The following is a 14619-nucleotide window of genomic DNA, read 5'->3' as shown; positions in this document are numbered from 1 at the left end:
ACACTTATATCTCACTTTAAAAAAAAAGTTTTTTAAAAGTGATATACAGTGGCCTCAATTCACAGAGCTTTATCAAACACTTTATCAAACGTTTGATAATTTTCCTCATGGGTAAAATCTAATTTTGAATTCACTAAGGTGTTATAGATTTATTGATCATTTCATCGATAAAACATTTGATAAATCTATAACACGTTTAGTGAATTCAAAATTATATTTTGCCCATGAGGAAAATTATCAAACGTTTGATAAAGTGTTTGGTAAAGCTCTGTGAATTGAGGCCAGTATATGTGTAATTGATATAATAGCAAGTGGCTTTGAATCGTGCACCTCATTAGTATGCACGAGATTCGCTAACTCTCATTGGGCGACGGAAAAAGGAAGGGGAAGGCCACTGTGACATCATAAGCACTCCTAACCACTCCGGGCACCAGCTCCTGATGAGTCGGAAAGACAAAACTAGTCGGGCGGTACCCAGGAAGTGGCAGTGGAGTGCGGGGAATACGAGCAGACGCCAGTGAGGAGTGGGGCAGCTTTGTGCACGACAGGCGATATCCTCCTCACATTTGAAGTAGACCGAGTGAGCCCTCCAGTGGCCACTGAAACGGGGGAGAGCCCGTGATAACTCATGCCCATTTTAAACTACTGGAAATTGTAAGTGCAATGGATTTTTAGCAATAAATATATTATAGTGGGCAGCACGGTGGCGTAGTGGTTAGCTCTCTCGCCTTGCAGCGCTGGGTCCCTGGTTCGAATCCCAGCCAGGGCACTATCGGCAAAGAGTTTGTATGTTATCTCCGTGTCTGCGTGGGTTTCCTCCGGGCACTCCGGTTTCCTCCCACATTCCAAAAACATACTGATAAGTTAATTGGCTCCCCCTAAAAAATTGGCCCTAGACTACAGTACTTACACTACATAATATAGACATATGGCAATGGTAGGGATTAGATTGTGAGCTCCTTTGAGGGACAGTTAGTGACAAGATATATATATATACACTGTACAGCGCTGCATAATATGTCGGCGCTATATAAATACATAATAATAATAAAAATAATAATAATATATACAGTATTACGCTATGTCAAGTATTTCTTTGGAGGTATTGACACTTGTCATATAGGAGGAGGAGTAAAGGTGATATGAAGTCCTGAGAAGTGGCATAAAGGTCGAGGTGGTTGGGGGTGACCAGGGAATAACCCCAAGGCGCAATTAGACCATTATAGTGGTCTCTTCAAAGGGTGAGTCCCTTTCCTGTCGGGTGTGGTGGAGGTGTTTATGTAAAGAGTGGAATCCTAGTATTGGAGTGCATATCAGAGGATTGTTATCCCAGGGAAAGGACTGTGTTGCGCTGCTATGTGATTTGCAGTAATTATCAAAAGTATCCAAGAGTGATTTCAATTGTCAAAAGAACAATGAGGCCAGTTTTACACTGGGGATTGGCAGCAGCAGAGCCCGTACCACCAAAAACAGGCCTTCGGGGATTACCGTGTTAATATGCGGTAATCCCGTTCTGGCCAACAGCTAAACAGAAAATGATGCTCGCTTGTGCTCACTTCCTGTTTTTGAAATTTTTGTATTGTAAAAAATACGCTTCAGTGCAGGCACACTGCCACCGCCATCATTTTTTACATCCCTGCATCGCCATAGATGTGCGTGACTTCCAGTCCGCTGCACAACTGGGCGGTAATGTAGGTTTATCCGAGCATCTGGGATGCAGTGAAAACATCACTTCCGTCACATTGCACCGTTCCACGTCATGAAAGTTCCCATAGACTTTCATTGCCGGGCCCTGAGATACATTACCATCCATGAGTTTAATTAAAAAACAAAATCTTTAATTCTCATGACACTTAAATACAATTTTCATAACAATTTTGAACAGGTTAAATGTGTAAAATCTTACTGGCATGGGGTTTTTGTTGTGATTATCATTTCATGACTTTGCTCAGATTAAAATGCCAGGTATTGGTTTAGTACATGTGCTAAATGAAGTTTATTTTCTTCATTCTAAACCAACAAAGTATTTCTTATTCCTATTACATTTCCTACTCATGGTTTGCTTGTTATGCTTTTCAGCATATGTATATATATATATTAATATATATATATGTATATATATATATATATATATATATATATATATGTATTTATTTTTTTATCTGATGTTTTACAGGGCTTTGCTACACTAATAAGAGAATGGCCTGGAGACCTTTACAATAACAAAACTATAGTGCATGCTTTAAAGGGGCATTTAAACAGAGACCCAAACAACAGAATACTCCTTCAGGCTCTGGCAGAACTGTAAGTAAAGGTTTTTATATAATTTGAATTCTTATTTGTGATGTGTAAATATTTACATTCTTTTTACTTAAAAATACTTTTTTCATTGTGGCTGTGAGGAAAATAATTTTCCCTTTTATTACAGTGCTATACTGCAAGGGTCAGGAGTGCGTGTGGCATCCCTCTGGGCATTGCGCGTGTAATGCCTGTGCACACATACACGCCATCTCTCTGGATGTTGTGCATGCCATCCCATCACACATGCACGCATGCACCATACCACCTCACGCATACCATCCAATCAGAGCCATGGCTAATTGCAGCCGAGTGAAGCAGAAGGGGGCATGGGCGGGCGGACGCAACCCTGCCGCCAATCAAAGTGGAGTGGGGTAGGAGGAAGTGTGTGCAGGAGAGAAGGGCATACAGACACACAACGGCTGGCTTAAAACACATGAATATGCTGTAGATTACCTTCTGTAATTGTTTGTTTTTATTTGCTTGAGTACACTTCATTCTGTCTGCCACTTCCACAGTAGCGAAGCCTTGAGCACTGCTTTATTTCTTCCCCTATCCTTCAGGTGTTAGCATTGCTCCAAACTGCAATGCCCACATACATTGGGATTTGAATTTAGTGGGAATTTAGTTCAAAATTCAAACAGAGGCAGAAGTGCTCTTACCACATCCAAAAAATGGAGATTGTTAGTTACATATATCCACAGATATATGGTCAAGCCCCTAAGCCAGCATGAAAGCCATTCTCATGCTGATGGGGGATGCAACCACACCCTACACATACAGTAAGCTTATCCATGATAGGTCACTTATCCAGGTGAATAATAAAAAGCCTGAGAGCAGAGTTCCCATAGGGCTCAGTTAAACATCAAGATGGACCACCAGCAAAATCCCATTGTGTTACTGTACCCATTTTGTCAAACATTCCAAAAAAATTGTAGTAGTTAGTAAAGTAGATAATGGGCATATAACTCTAGAGGCTCGGTAGAAGCATATAGAGCAACATTTAAATTAGCATTTGCTCAAAACTTACACTAATCCAGAAGATACATATAACCACTCCAAAATAAAAGATTGCTGGTTCCACATATGCACAGACATGTGGGTGAGCCAGCTTCACAGCCAATGTTTTAGAGGTCCTACACATCCTATACATACAATAACCTTATCCACAAAGGGACACATACCTAGTTTAAAAAAAAAAAGTCAGAAATGGTCGTTAGCCATGCCAGAGGTCATATGCAAGAGGTTTGTTGTAATCCATGCCAGAAGTCAGAAGCCAGAGGGTGGTTGTCATCCATGCCAGGGGTCAGGAGCCAGGGGGTGGTTGTCAGCCATGCCAGAGGTCAGAAGTCCAGCAGAGTATAGCAATAATGAGTATGCCAGAGTAAAAAAATACAAAATATATCTAATAATGCAGGACAATGTAGTAGACCGCAAAGCAGGGATTAAGGCATAGTCCTGGTTTTGATAGACATGTTGGACAGTGGTATCGGGAGTCCATTCTAATTCAATTTTTTAGCAAAACTTGCATCATTTTTGTGGATACTGCTTTGATGAAGTGGGGGGAGTGGCGTAGGAGAATGCCTGCCATGAAGTCTGATCATGACCTCTGAAACAAGTGGGTCTGTGGAAGGTTGTCCAGATTGACATACCAGTGATGTCATGACCTGCTCTTGAAATTTGAAATATGTGTCCCTGTTGCCTGCTTTCTTGTAGATCACACGTGTTATGTAGGGACACCTGCATGATGTAATTGCCATTTTATTATACCAGGCCATTCTTTTTCGATCTGTCCATTTGGTCAGCCAGGTCTACACAGCCCCCATGTTCTTATTTTAGTCCACAATGGCCACTGGCTTCACACCACCTCTCTTCCAGACCTCACTGATGGTGTAGCCTCTGAATAAATGGTGGATAAAATCAGGACATCTCTCTAATTGCCATCACTGGTAGTAGCCACACTGCCCACTTTCCTTCAATCTGAGTGAAGTGTTGGCCCTTCTCGGGTTCAGTGCCCCTTGCCTGCACCCCTCTTCTACCGCTTTAAACTGGTGGCTGGTGGTGGTCCAGAAGACTCAGAACTTGATTTGCTTTCTGTCAGCAACTCTGAGTCCTCTATAGGAAGCCAATCAGCATCTGACTATTCCACTTCTTCCCCTTGGCTGCAGCTGTTCTGCAAAATGGCATGTACCTCCTTTGCAGTATATACCCTGTTTGCCATCCTTGTAAAAAAAAAAACATGCCCAGGCTACTTATGGCCTTAGATGTGGGGGGGGGGGGGGGTTAAATAAATAGAAAAATTATTTTTGTTGTGGTTTTTTGAAAATAACAGTAGGTGAAGGTAAGAAAATAGGTAAAGGGAGGTAAGCAGTTAATGGGCTTGCTATGGGCAAAGGGCTGGTAGATTTTGATAAAATCCACAAGGTGTCCACACAGTTAAGTGTGTAATGGTCTGTTACCTTCAGATCACGGAAGCAGAGAAGCAGAGTGATCTGAGCTAAGATGGTAACTGAAGAAGAAACATAGTTTTATTTACAAACTTTTGCATGAATGACCACTGTTACTGGCTGCAGCAGTGGTCATTCATTGTAAAACACAATCAGCGCCAACAGGTAATTAAAAATGACCACTGCTGTGAGAGAACATAGTTACATAGTTACATAGTTATTTTGGTTGAAAAAAGACATACGTCCATCGAGTTCAACCAGAGAACAAAGTACAATACCAGCCTGCTCCCTCACATATCCCTGTTGATCCAGAGGAAGGCGAAAAAACCCTTACAAGGCATGGTACAATTAGCCCCTAAAGGGAAAAGTTCCTTCCCGACTCCAGATGGCAATCAGATAAAATCCCTGGATCAACATCATTAGGCATTACCTAGTAATTGTAGCCATGGATGTCTTTCAACACAAGGAAAGCATCTAAGCCCCCTTTAAATGCAGGTATAGAGTTTGCCATAATGACTTCCTGTGGCAATGCATTCCACATCTTAATCACTCTTACTGTAAAGAACCCTTTCCTAAATAAATGGCTAAAACGTTTTTCCTCCATGCGCAGATCATGTCCTCTAGTCCTTTGAGAAGGCCTAGGGACAAAAAGCTCATCCGCCAAGCTATTATATTGCCCTCGGATGTATTTATACATTTTAATTAGATCCCCTCTATGGCGTCTTTTCTCTAGACTAAATAAACCCAGTTTATCTAACCTTTCTTGGTAAGTGAGACCTTCCATCCAACGTATTAATTTTGTTGCTCGTCTGAACAGTGTCCAAAGTTCAAATAAGTAATCTCAATGGTAAAACAGCGCAGGTCTCCACAATTAATAATGATGTAAAATTACCAAACTGTGCCAAAGCTGTCTCAAACGTGTTCCCCACCACCAATACAGGAAATGAGGCTTACCAGATACTAACAACCCACATTATAAGGTTGCATATAGGCTCAAGACCCTTCCCATGTCGGTGGTAATCATCAAAGGAACATCGTTACCCCCAGGAAATTTCACAGGTGGTAAGAAGCAATGTATGAAAAACAACAAAGGCAGTGCTAAGTGCAGACTTTATTCTCCAAAACAGTAATATGACAATAACTAAATTAAAATAGGATAAAATAGACTAAAAACAAACCCTTACATACGGGGCCCATGTATAGGGAATCCCGGTATCAAGATGCACGTTTGAGTTAACCAGACAATGGAAAAAGCTCTATAGGTGCCGCCTAGCAGGGCACACCCTGTCACATTTCAGACCCTAACCACCTATTGGATGTTTTAGCTATCTATTCAAAGGGTCTGAATTGTGACAGGGTGTGCCCTGCTGGGTGGGACTTTTTCATTCTGACCACAAAGATTATATAAGTTGGTGCCAGCTGCCTATGCTCTTAATACCCTGATGATGCAAGTTTGCGAAACCAGTCTGGAAGGAGATGGGCGGCACGTATAGTGTCATTGCATACTAGTACAACTCAAGAGGAGAAGAAAGCACTAGGTCGTCTGTCCCACCATGCTGTGGTGCTGTTAATACAAGTAATTGTTTTTATTTTTACTGAGCTTGTGGGACAAGTGACATAAGGGTTGATCCACTAAAAATGCTAATCTTAACATGTGCAGATAGCGCATGTGAAGATTATCGACATACACAATTTGCGTAACAAGTTATGCAAATTGAGTAACGGGCTGTATACATGGACCACTTATGTTGCATGAAACTAAAGCACTACAAGTGGCGCATGTATAGAGGATGTTGTGCAATTTGTGTTAATGCCGTTTCTTGGCTCTTTCTGTTCAGTAAGGCAGCGCCTATTCAGTAGGAGACTTTGGGCAAGACTGCCTAACACTGCTACTGCCTATATACGTGCCCTAGTGGCTGCAGCTCTGGGGCTTTGAGTCTGCTAGAAGAAAAGCACAATATAAATGTTCTGTGTCTTGTTTTAAAGAGAACCCGAGGTGTGTTTGAAGAATGTTATCTGCATACAGAGGCTGGATCTGCCTATACAGCCCAGCCTCAGTTGGTATTCCAAACCCCCCTAATGTCCCGCTGCACTCTGAGATCAGACAAAGATCACAGCCGCGCTGTGCTGGCTGTGTTTACATCAGTAATGTCAGTCTCGGCTGCTCCCCCCGCCTCCTGCATAGTTCCGGTCCCTGCCCCCATTCCTTCCCTCCAATCAGCGGGGAGGGAAGGGATGCAGGCGGGGACTGGAGTTCTGCAGGAGGTTGGGAGAGCAGCAGACTGACACTATAGAGAAAAACACAGCCCGCTGCAACACGCTGTGTGTCGACAGCGAGGCTGTGATTTATGAGGGATTGCAGAGTGCAGGGGGACCTTAGGGGGGTTTGGGATAGCGACAGAGGCTGGGCTGTATAGGCAGATCCAGCCTCTGAATGGAGATAACATTCTTCAAACCCACCTCGGGTTCTCTTTAAAGGGAACCTTAGATGGACATACGAAGAGAAAGTATACATACCTGGGGCTTCCTCCAGCCCCCTCTGGCCTAATCGCTTAAAGAGAATCTGTACTCTAATATTCTTACACTAAAAAGCATACCATTCTATTCCTTATTTTCTCCTGTGCCCCTCTGTGCTGTTTCTGCCACTCTCTGCTGCAATCCTGGCTTGTTTAATTAACAGTTTTAGGCAGTGTTTACAAACAAACTAACCAGCTTGTGATAGGCTCACATAAACAGAGTGTGCAGGGGGCTTGCAGAGGGTGTGTATCACTTCTATCCAATCACAAGCAGCCCTGCACATTCCACACATTCAAGCCTTAGCCCGACAGACACGACAGAGGAAAGGAGATAAGATTTATTACAGAGACAGTGCAATTAGGAAAGGCTGCAGTAAGCCAGAGCACATTAGAACAGGCATAGGAACTTATAGGATAGAACTACTAAGGCTGAAAAATTTGTTATAGAGTCTCTTTAAATGCCACCCTCTCCTGACTCCCCGTTAGTCTGCATTTGGCCACGGAAAGTCATCCGATCCGGGGCCAACTGCGCATGCGTGCCCCGACCGTGCATGCACTCCCGCCATGTTTACGTCTCCTGGAGCACTCCGCGCCTGCACAGTACTTCTGCGCAGGCACAGAATGCTCCCGGCAATGGGAGCGAGCCAAGGGAGCACGCCTGGTTGGACTGCGCCTGCGTCGGCTGTCCCCGAATGAAGGATTTTCCGGAGCCAGTTCCCAGCAAAGAAGAAGGCAACTGTGGATGACGAGGGAGTGATCAGGCTAGAGGAAGCCCCAGGTATGTATACATTTTTAAAGGTGCCCCATCTGAGGTACACTTTAAAGTGACACTGAAGCAAAAAAAAAACAACCTAATGTTATAATGAATTGTATGTGTAGTACATATAATACATTAGTAGTAAAGAAAAGTCTTATATTTTTATTTTCAGTTATAAAGCTTTTCTTTATAACATTGCATCATTCTCTAATATTTGCAATTTACAAATTACGCTCTGTATTTTCAATGATGAAACAGAACAGAGCTAATGATCCTTTGAACTTCCTGGCAATAAAACCTTAACAAACAAGAAACAGTGAGAGACAGGTTGAGATAGGTGCTTAAGAAAACAGCACTGTAGCCAACCCAAGTTGGGTCCAGAGCTCAGAAAGCTCTTTTGCATTGATAACAACTGAGTTTCTTAACTCTTCTTGTACTGGAAACCAGGGCCGGGCCGAGGCAGAGGCAGGAGAGACTCCAGCCTCAGGGCGCAGTGTAGGAGGGGGTGCACAACTCACTCAGCTATCATTCCCCTATTGTGTTTGTAGCACAGAGAAATAAGAAAAGTGGATACATGGCAGTGACTGCAAGCCAGATAACTAGAGATTAGGGTGTTGGGGGCCCTGGGGCGCCTCTTAGTCTAATAGCAATCAGTGTGTGATGAATGGGGGGGAGGGATGGAGGGGCACACTCTGGTGTCTCAGCCTTGGGTGCTGGAGGACCTTGTCCCGGCTCTGCTGGAAACAATATGAGACTCAAATCTGTTCTATTTCTTAGCTGTACTACACAAACAAATCATTATAAGTTATTTTCGCTTCATATTCTCTGTAACTTGCTCTAGATGTACATGTTAAGATTAAAGTTCTTTAGTGAATCAACCCCTTAGTGCTTGCTTCTCCTCTTCAATGACACTGGGGATGTTCCTACTAGTGTGCAGGACAAGCAGTCTAGTGAGTCGCCTAAAGGGTGCTAGCTCCTTACTTTAATTTGTAGCCTACGTTTTTAAGGTCTAATAAGTTATTGTAACGGTTGGGTGCTGCAACTTAGACGTCTGATTATAGGTGATCTGTAGTATCACCAATAATACAGACACTATACCTGATTATGTGGTGATCTGCAGAATCACCAATAATGCAAGTATAGCTGGTAGAGATACTGACAGAGTTGTGTATTTGTGCAACCGTAACTTTAATAGTAGAGAGGAACTTTACCAGAGGAGCTGGTAAAGTACTATCAGTACACTGACTGTATATACTAGCACAGACCTTTCCAAAGGGCTGTAATAGGTACAAACAGTGAGAGAATAGGAGAATACAGACTAGTCCTTCACCAGAGGGGCTGGCCAGGTACTAGTAGTGTAAGTGACTGTATAGACTTGATCAGACCTTTCCAGAGGAGCTGGAAAGGTGCTATCAGTCACTAATGGAGCAATAAGAAACTATCTCCCCAGAGAAGCTGGTGAGACAATAGTACCTCACCAGTGGCGAGGGCCTAATGGTGAGTAGAGAGGTCAGACAGGCTAGGTTCGGCAACAGAGAGGTAAGTATCAGTACAGAATCGTGAGGCAGAAGAGTAATCCGTAATCAGGCAGAGTTCAGCAACTAATCAGATAGGCAGAAGTAGAGTAGCGTTAAGCAGGAAGCAAGCTCAGAGGTATAGCCAGAATCATACACAGGTAATCAAATACAATATAACAACAATCCTAGTCTTGGTGTGAAGTCCTTGGTTTCAACACTTGGCACTAGTCTAAGGTCTGAGCGTTAACACAAAGTATTCACGACAGCAGACAGGGAACGAATGAAGACTGGAGGCTTAAGAAGCGGAGGCACGCTTCCAGCCACTCCCACCACGGAATCTGCCAATCGGCGCGGCGAGAGTCATCAGTGACGGCAGCCGACCGGCAGGTCAGCTGACGCGCCTTCTGCCCGCAAAAAGGTCCTGTCTCCGTGCACGCCTGCGCGAGACAGAAACCCTATGAACTGGAGATAACATAGTTCCCGGTGTGCTAGACGCCAAGGGAACGGATAACGCTTGAGAGCCAGGGAGAGAGGCGACTGCAGACCACCCCCCCCCCCCCCCCCTGCGAGTCAGCAGCCGCAAGATCCATGCTTGTTACAGTTATATTTTATTGTGCTAATAGGGCTTTTTCACATTTAGTGATCACTTTATATGACTGTTTTTTGGTATCTAGGGCATTATCCAATGGCTTCATCCAATGTACTGCTGGGTAAGCCCGCTGCTAATTTCATGTGCATTTGACTCTGCCTAAAACCACTTTAGGTTGCTTGCCACACCCATTTTCCACAAGCTACCTCTGTCCTGGTGCACAGTGGTGCCCTGGATCTTCCAGGATCCTAGCAATGCCCCTGGCTACCAGTAAATGTACAGATGTATAAATCACACATGGCCCACCAAAACAGATATTTTTTTTCAAATGGGGTGCCGTGCAAAATTGAGGTAATATTGTGAATGTATAAAACCCTTCAGATTCTGACAGTATGGTTAAATAAAGTAAAACCCCCGCTATCCGCAACTCAGGGATCCGGCAGTCTCAATCAACCGGCATGCCTAAGGGGAGAATGGGCGCAAAACTTTCCTGATTTTGCAGAGTGGTGCACAGCTGAAGCAACTTACAAAACCTCTGGGCATCGTCTTCTACAGTTCAAACAGCTCCCAGCTGATTTGCTGCATCCATTTACGGCTCCTGGGTGTGTCACCTGACTCGTATCGTGTCACATGCATGCCGTGGGAGTCATACACAGAGGATGTAGCAAAGACTCTTTGAGCTGCATGAAGTGTAGAAGATGGCGCTTGGAGGTTTTGTAAGTCAAATTCTGCTGTGCACTGCTTTGCAGGGGGGGGGGGGGGGGGGCTTAGTGTTATTTTAGGGCCAGAGGCGTAGCTAGGGTGCTCGGGGACAAAGACAGTCTTAGCGCCCCCGCAAGAAATGGGCATGGCCATACAGCAGTATGTGGGCGTGGTCATGGGTGGAGCCAAATTTGCATAGCCCATCTGTATAACAGCAGGCTCCATATACAGTATTATCCCATTATAGTGAAACTCAAGGGACGAGACAAGTAGTTTACTATATCAAAAGTTGAATATATCAGAATTGGGCATACATTGTATATTCATATAAACAAATTTTAGGAACCCAGGGACTGAGATTACTATATCAGGATTGGTTATACATTGCATAGTCATACAGGTGCATGGCCAGGACCTGGGGACAGAGTTTACTACTCTATATCAGGTTTGGGCATACATTGTATAATCATACAGGCGCATCGTCGGAACCTGAGGACTGGGATTACTATATCAGGATTGGTCATACATTGTATTTTTTTCATATAATTTAGTTTATCGGAAGGAAAAGATTTGCATCTACAAAAAATGCAAAGAAACTATCATCAATAAAACCATAAAACACCCTATTCTCCATTTTCTTCACTTTCACTATTAACAAAAATCCAACAAACAAAAGACAACCCTCCTCTCCTCCCCCTCCAATCATCCATATAAAAAAATCTCATATAATAACTTTCAACAAAACTGAGAGATCATCCTGCACTACAATCACAATTCCAAATTTTCCTCCAAAGAGACTCCTCCCCTACACCCTCATCATAATTTCATGCTCAGGCGAGTTCTGAAACATGAACCATCTATCCCATTTGTCGTTAAACACCTCCAGTCTATCCTGCTGAAGAGCAACCTGGTTCTCTGTGTCCTTCAATATATTAACTTTCTTCACTTAACTGGAATCAAACCTTTAGCTGCAATCAATAATTGGGGAACCAACGATCTTTTATAGCTACTAATAGATTTCAACATATCATGCAATAACATTGTAGAAGGATCCCAAATAACACTAGCATCAATAATCTTTGTGATGCATTCCAAAACTATTTCCCAAAAACTCACAATTATCACACACTCCCATACTAAATGCAATAATGTACCTTTTGCCCCGCAGCCTATTCAACACCTATCACTTATACCAGGATATATAGAAGCCAATCTATCAGGCGTTCTATACCACCTTGTTAGTAATTTAAAGTTAATTTCCTTCATTTTAGAACTTATAGAGGGGGCGTGCGCTAGAACACAAACTTTCCTTTTCTGGGTATCACTAAAAGAGATGTCAAAATCCTTCTCCCACCTATTTAAATAATCCGGAAAATCCCCAGTATTATTTAGAACTAACAATTTATATAAAAAGATATCAGATGTACGGGATGAGTCCCCTGCACAAAATGTTTTTCAAAATCTGTCAACTCCATATTACTACGGAATGTTCTCTCCTTCTCCGTCACAAAATGTTTTAGTTACCTATGCCTCCAAAAATCAAATGCAAACTGACCATATACCTCACGGAATCTAGCCAAAGATTTCATCTTACCGTTAACCAAAATATCCTTCAGACTAACTCTACCTCCCTTTTCCCACAATCCGAAAACCCTCGCTCCAATCCAGGCAGAAAAAAAGAGGAACCCCCCCAAAGGCGACATAAGAGACATTACATCTGCCCAACCATATTTCTTATTAACCAGATCTCAGATCTTAAGTACATTCTTCACCCAAGATGAAGTCCACTTTCACACAAAGGCCTCTTTCACACCAAGACGTTGCGTTTTAGGGGACGTTAAGGTCGCATAACGTGCCCCTAACGCAACGCATGGTGGTGTTGAAGTTGGACGTCAGATCGAGCCGCGTTATGCGGCTCTTGGTGCGCCGTTTTCGTTCTGAACTGGGAAGTCCGGATCTTTTCAATGATTCGGATGATGCGAATCGGATCATTGAAAAGATCCGGATCTTTGAACCGAATCTTTAAATCATTTTGCAGGAAGCAGGGGTGCAGCAGAGTGAGAGGTACAGGAGAATGAAGGCACATTGAGGGTGCTAATGGGGAAGGGAGAGATGCAGGAGGAAGATGGTGCTTGTGCACAGAAGCTGCAGTTCCTGTTTCTTCCAGACATCCACTGTGAACCGAATCGTTCATTGTGATGATCCGGATGATTCGACTCAACAAAAAGATCCGGATCAAAGATCCGAATCGTTCATGATCTGGACAACACTACATTGCAATGAATATTAATTAGCCATGTGGCTGGTCACAATAGCAGACTCTCCCCTCCTCCTCTCCTGCACTAAATATTACTGAGCATGTGCAAGCAGTGTAACGCAGCAAAGTACCAGTATAACGCACAGCATGCTGCACTTTCATTAAACGTGCAGCGTTATACTCTAACGCAACGTGTGCACTGTGAACAGCACATTGATTTTTCAGTGCTGTGAGTTGGGCTGCGTTACAGGCTGCTGTAACGTGGGACTTTAACGTCCCACTGTGAAAGCAGCCTAAAATTCCCAGGGAGCCAGAAATCATCCGCCAATTCCTTCCCCACCAACCTTTTTTCTATATTAACCCATTCCTTCATATCTACTCCATATGTCCAGTCAAAAAGCCTCACTAATACGCAGGCTCTATAATATATCTTCACATCAGGAAGTCCCAAACCACCCCTTTCCTTAGGGTGGATCAAAGTCCCATACACTAACCTCGAGACTTTATTTTGCCAAACAAACCGGATAAAAATAGATTTCAGGGATCTGAAAAAGGTTGCAGGCACACAAACTGGCAGCATAGACATACAAAATACTAACCTAGGCAAAACATTCCTTTTTTTTTTTATAGAACTCATTAAAGGAAGGTAATTGAGAGCAAATAACTTGGACAAATCGCTAGGCATACATCAACATAATTCCCAAATACTTACAGTGGGATGCGAAAGTTTGGGCAACCTTGTTAATCGTCATGATTTTCCTGTAAAAATCATTGGTTGTTATGATAAAAAATGTCAGTTAAATATATCCTATAGGTGGACAGTGTTCCCCAACCCTGTGCTCAAGGCCCACCAGCAGAGCATGTTTTGTAGAAATCCACATCGGTAGTTCTGCTGAGACACTAATTACCTTACCTGTGATTGTGTGTGGTTTCCTGCAAAACATGTACTGTTGGTTGGCCTTGAGTACAGGGTTGGGGAATTATGCTATAGGAGGCACACACAGTGATATTTGAGAAGAGAAATGAAGTTTATTGGATTTATAGAAAGTGTGCAATAATTGTTTAAACAAAATGGCAGGTGCAGAAATTTGGGCACTATAAAAAAGATATGAAATCAATATTAAGTAGATCCTCCTTTTGCAGAAATTACTGCACCTAAACGCTTCCTGTAGATTCCAATGAGAGTCAGGATTCTGCTTGAAAGTATTTTGGACCATTGCTCTTTACAAAACATTTCTAGTTCATTTAGGTTTGATGGCTTCCGAGCATGGACAACTCTCTTTAACTCACACCACAGATTTTTTTTTAATTATATTCAGGTCTGTGGAATGAGATGGCCATTCCAGAACATTGTAATTGCTCCTCTGCATGAATGCCTTAGTGGATTTTGAGCAGTGTTTAGGGTCATTGTCTTGTTGAAAGATCCAGTCCCGGCGCAGCTTCAGCTTTGTCACTGATTCCTGGATATTGGTCTCCACAATCTGCTGATACTGAGTGGAATCCATGCATCCCTCAACTTTGACAATATTCCCAGTC

General features: G+C 43.0%; 1 protein-coding gene across 1 annotated transcript in view; it reads left to right on the top strand.

The window, feature by feature from the left end:
- VPS41 (VPS41 subunit of HOPS complex) overlaps window positions 1-14619 on the top strand; it is a 1049902-nt gene that overhangs the window by 693887 nt on the left and 341396 nt on the right. The window contains exon 15 of the mRNA XM_068238292.1: window positions 2177-2304. Within this exon, the coding sequence (XP_068094393.1) occupies window positions 2177-2304 (128 nt within the window). The remainder of the gene's footprint in view (window positions 1-2176; window positions 2305-14619) is intronic.

The sequence above is a fragment of the Hyperolius riggenbachi genome, chromosome 5 (genome assembly GCF_040937935.1).
Source record: "Hyperolius riggenbachi isolate aHypRig1 chromosome 5, aHypRig1.pri, whole genome shotgun sequence".
Classification (NCBI taxonomy): Eukaryota; Metazoa; Chordata; class Amphibia; order Anura; family Hyperoliidae; genus Hyperolius; species Hyperolius riggenbachi.
This window is presented reverse-complemented; position numbering and strand designations above follow the sequence as displayed.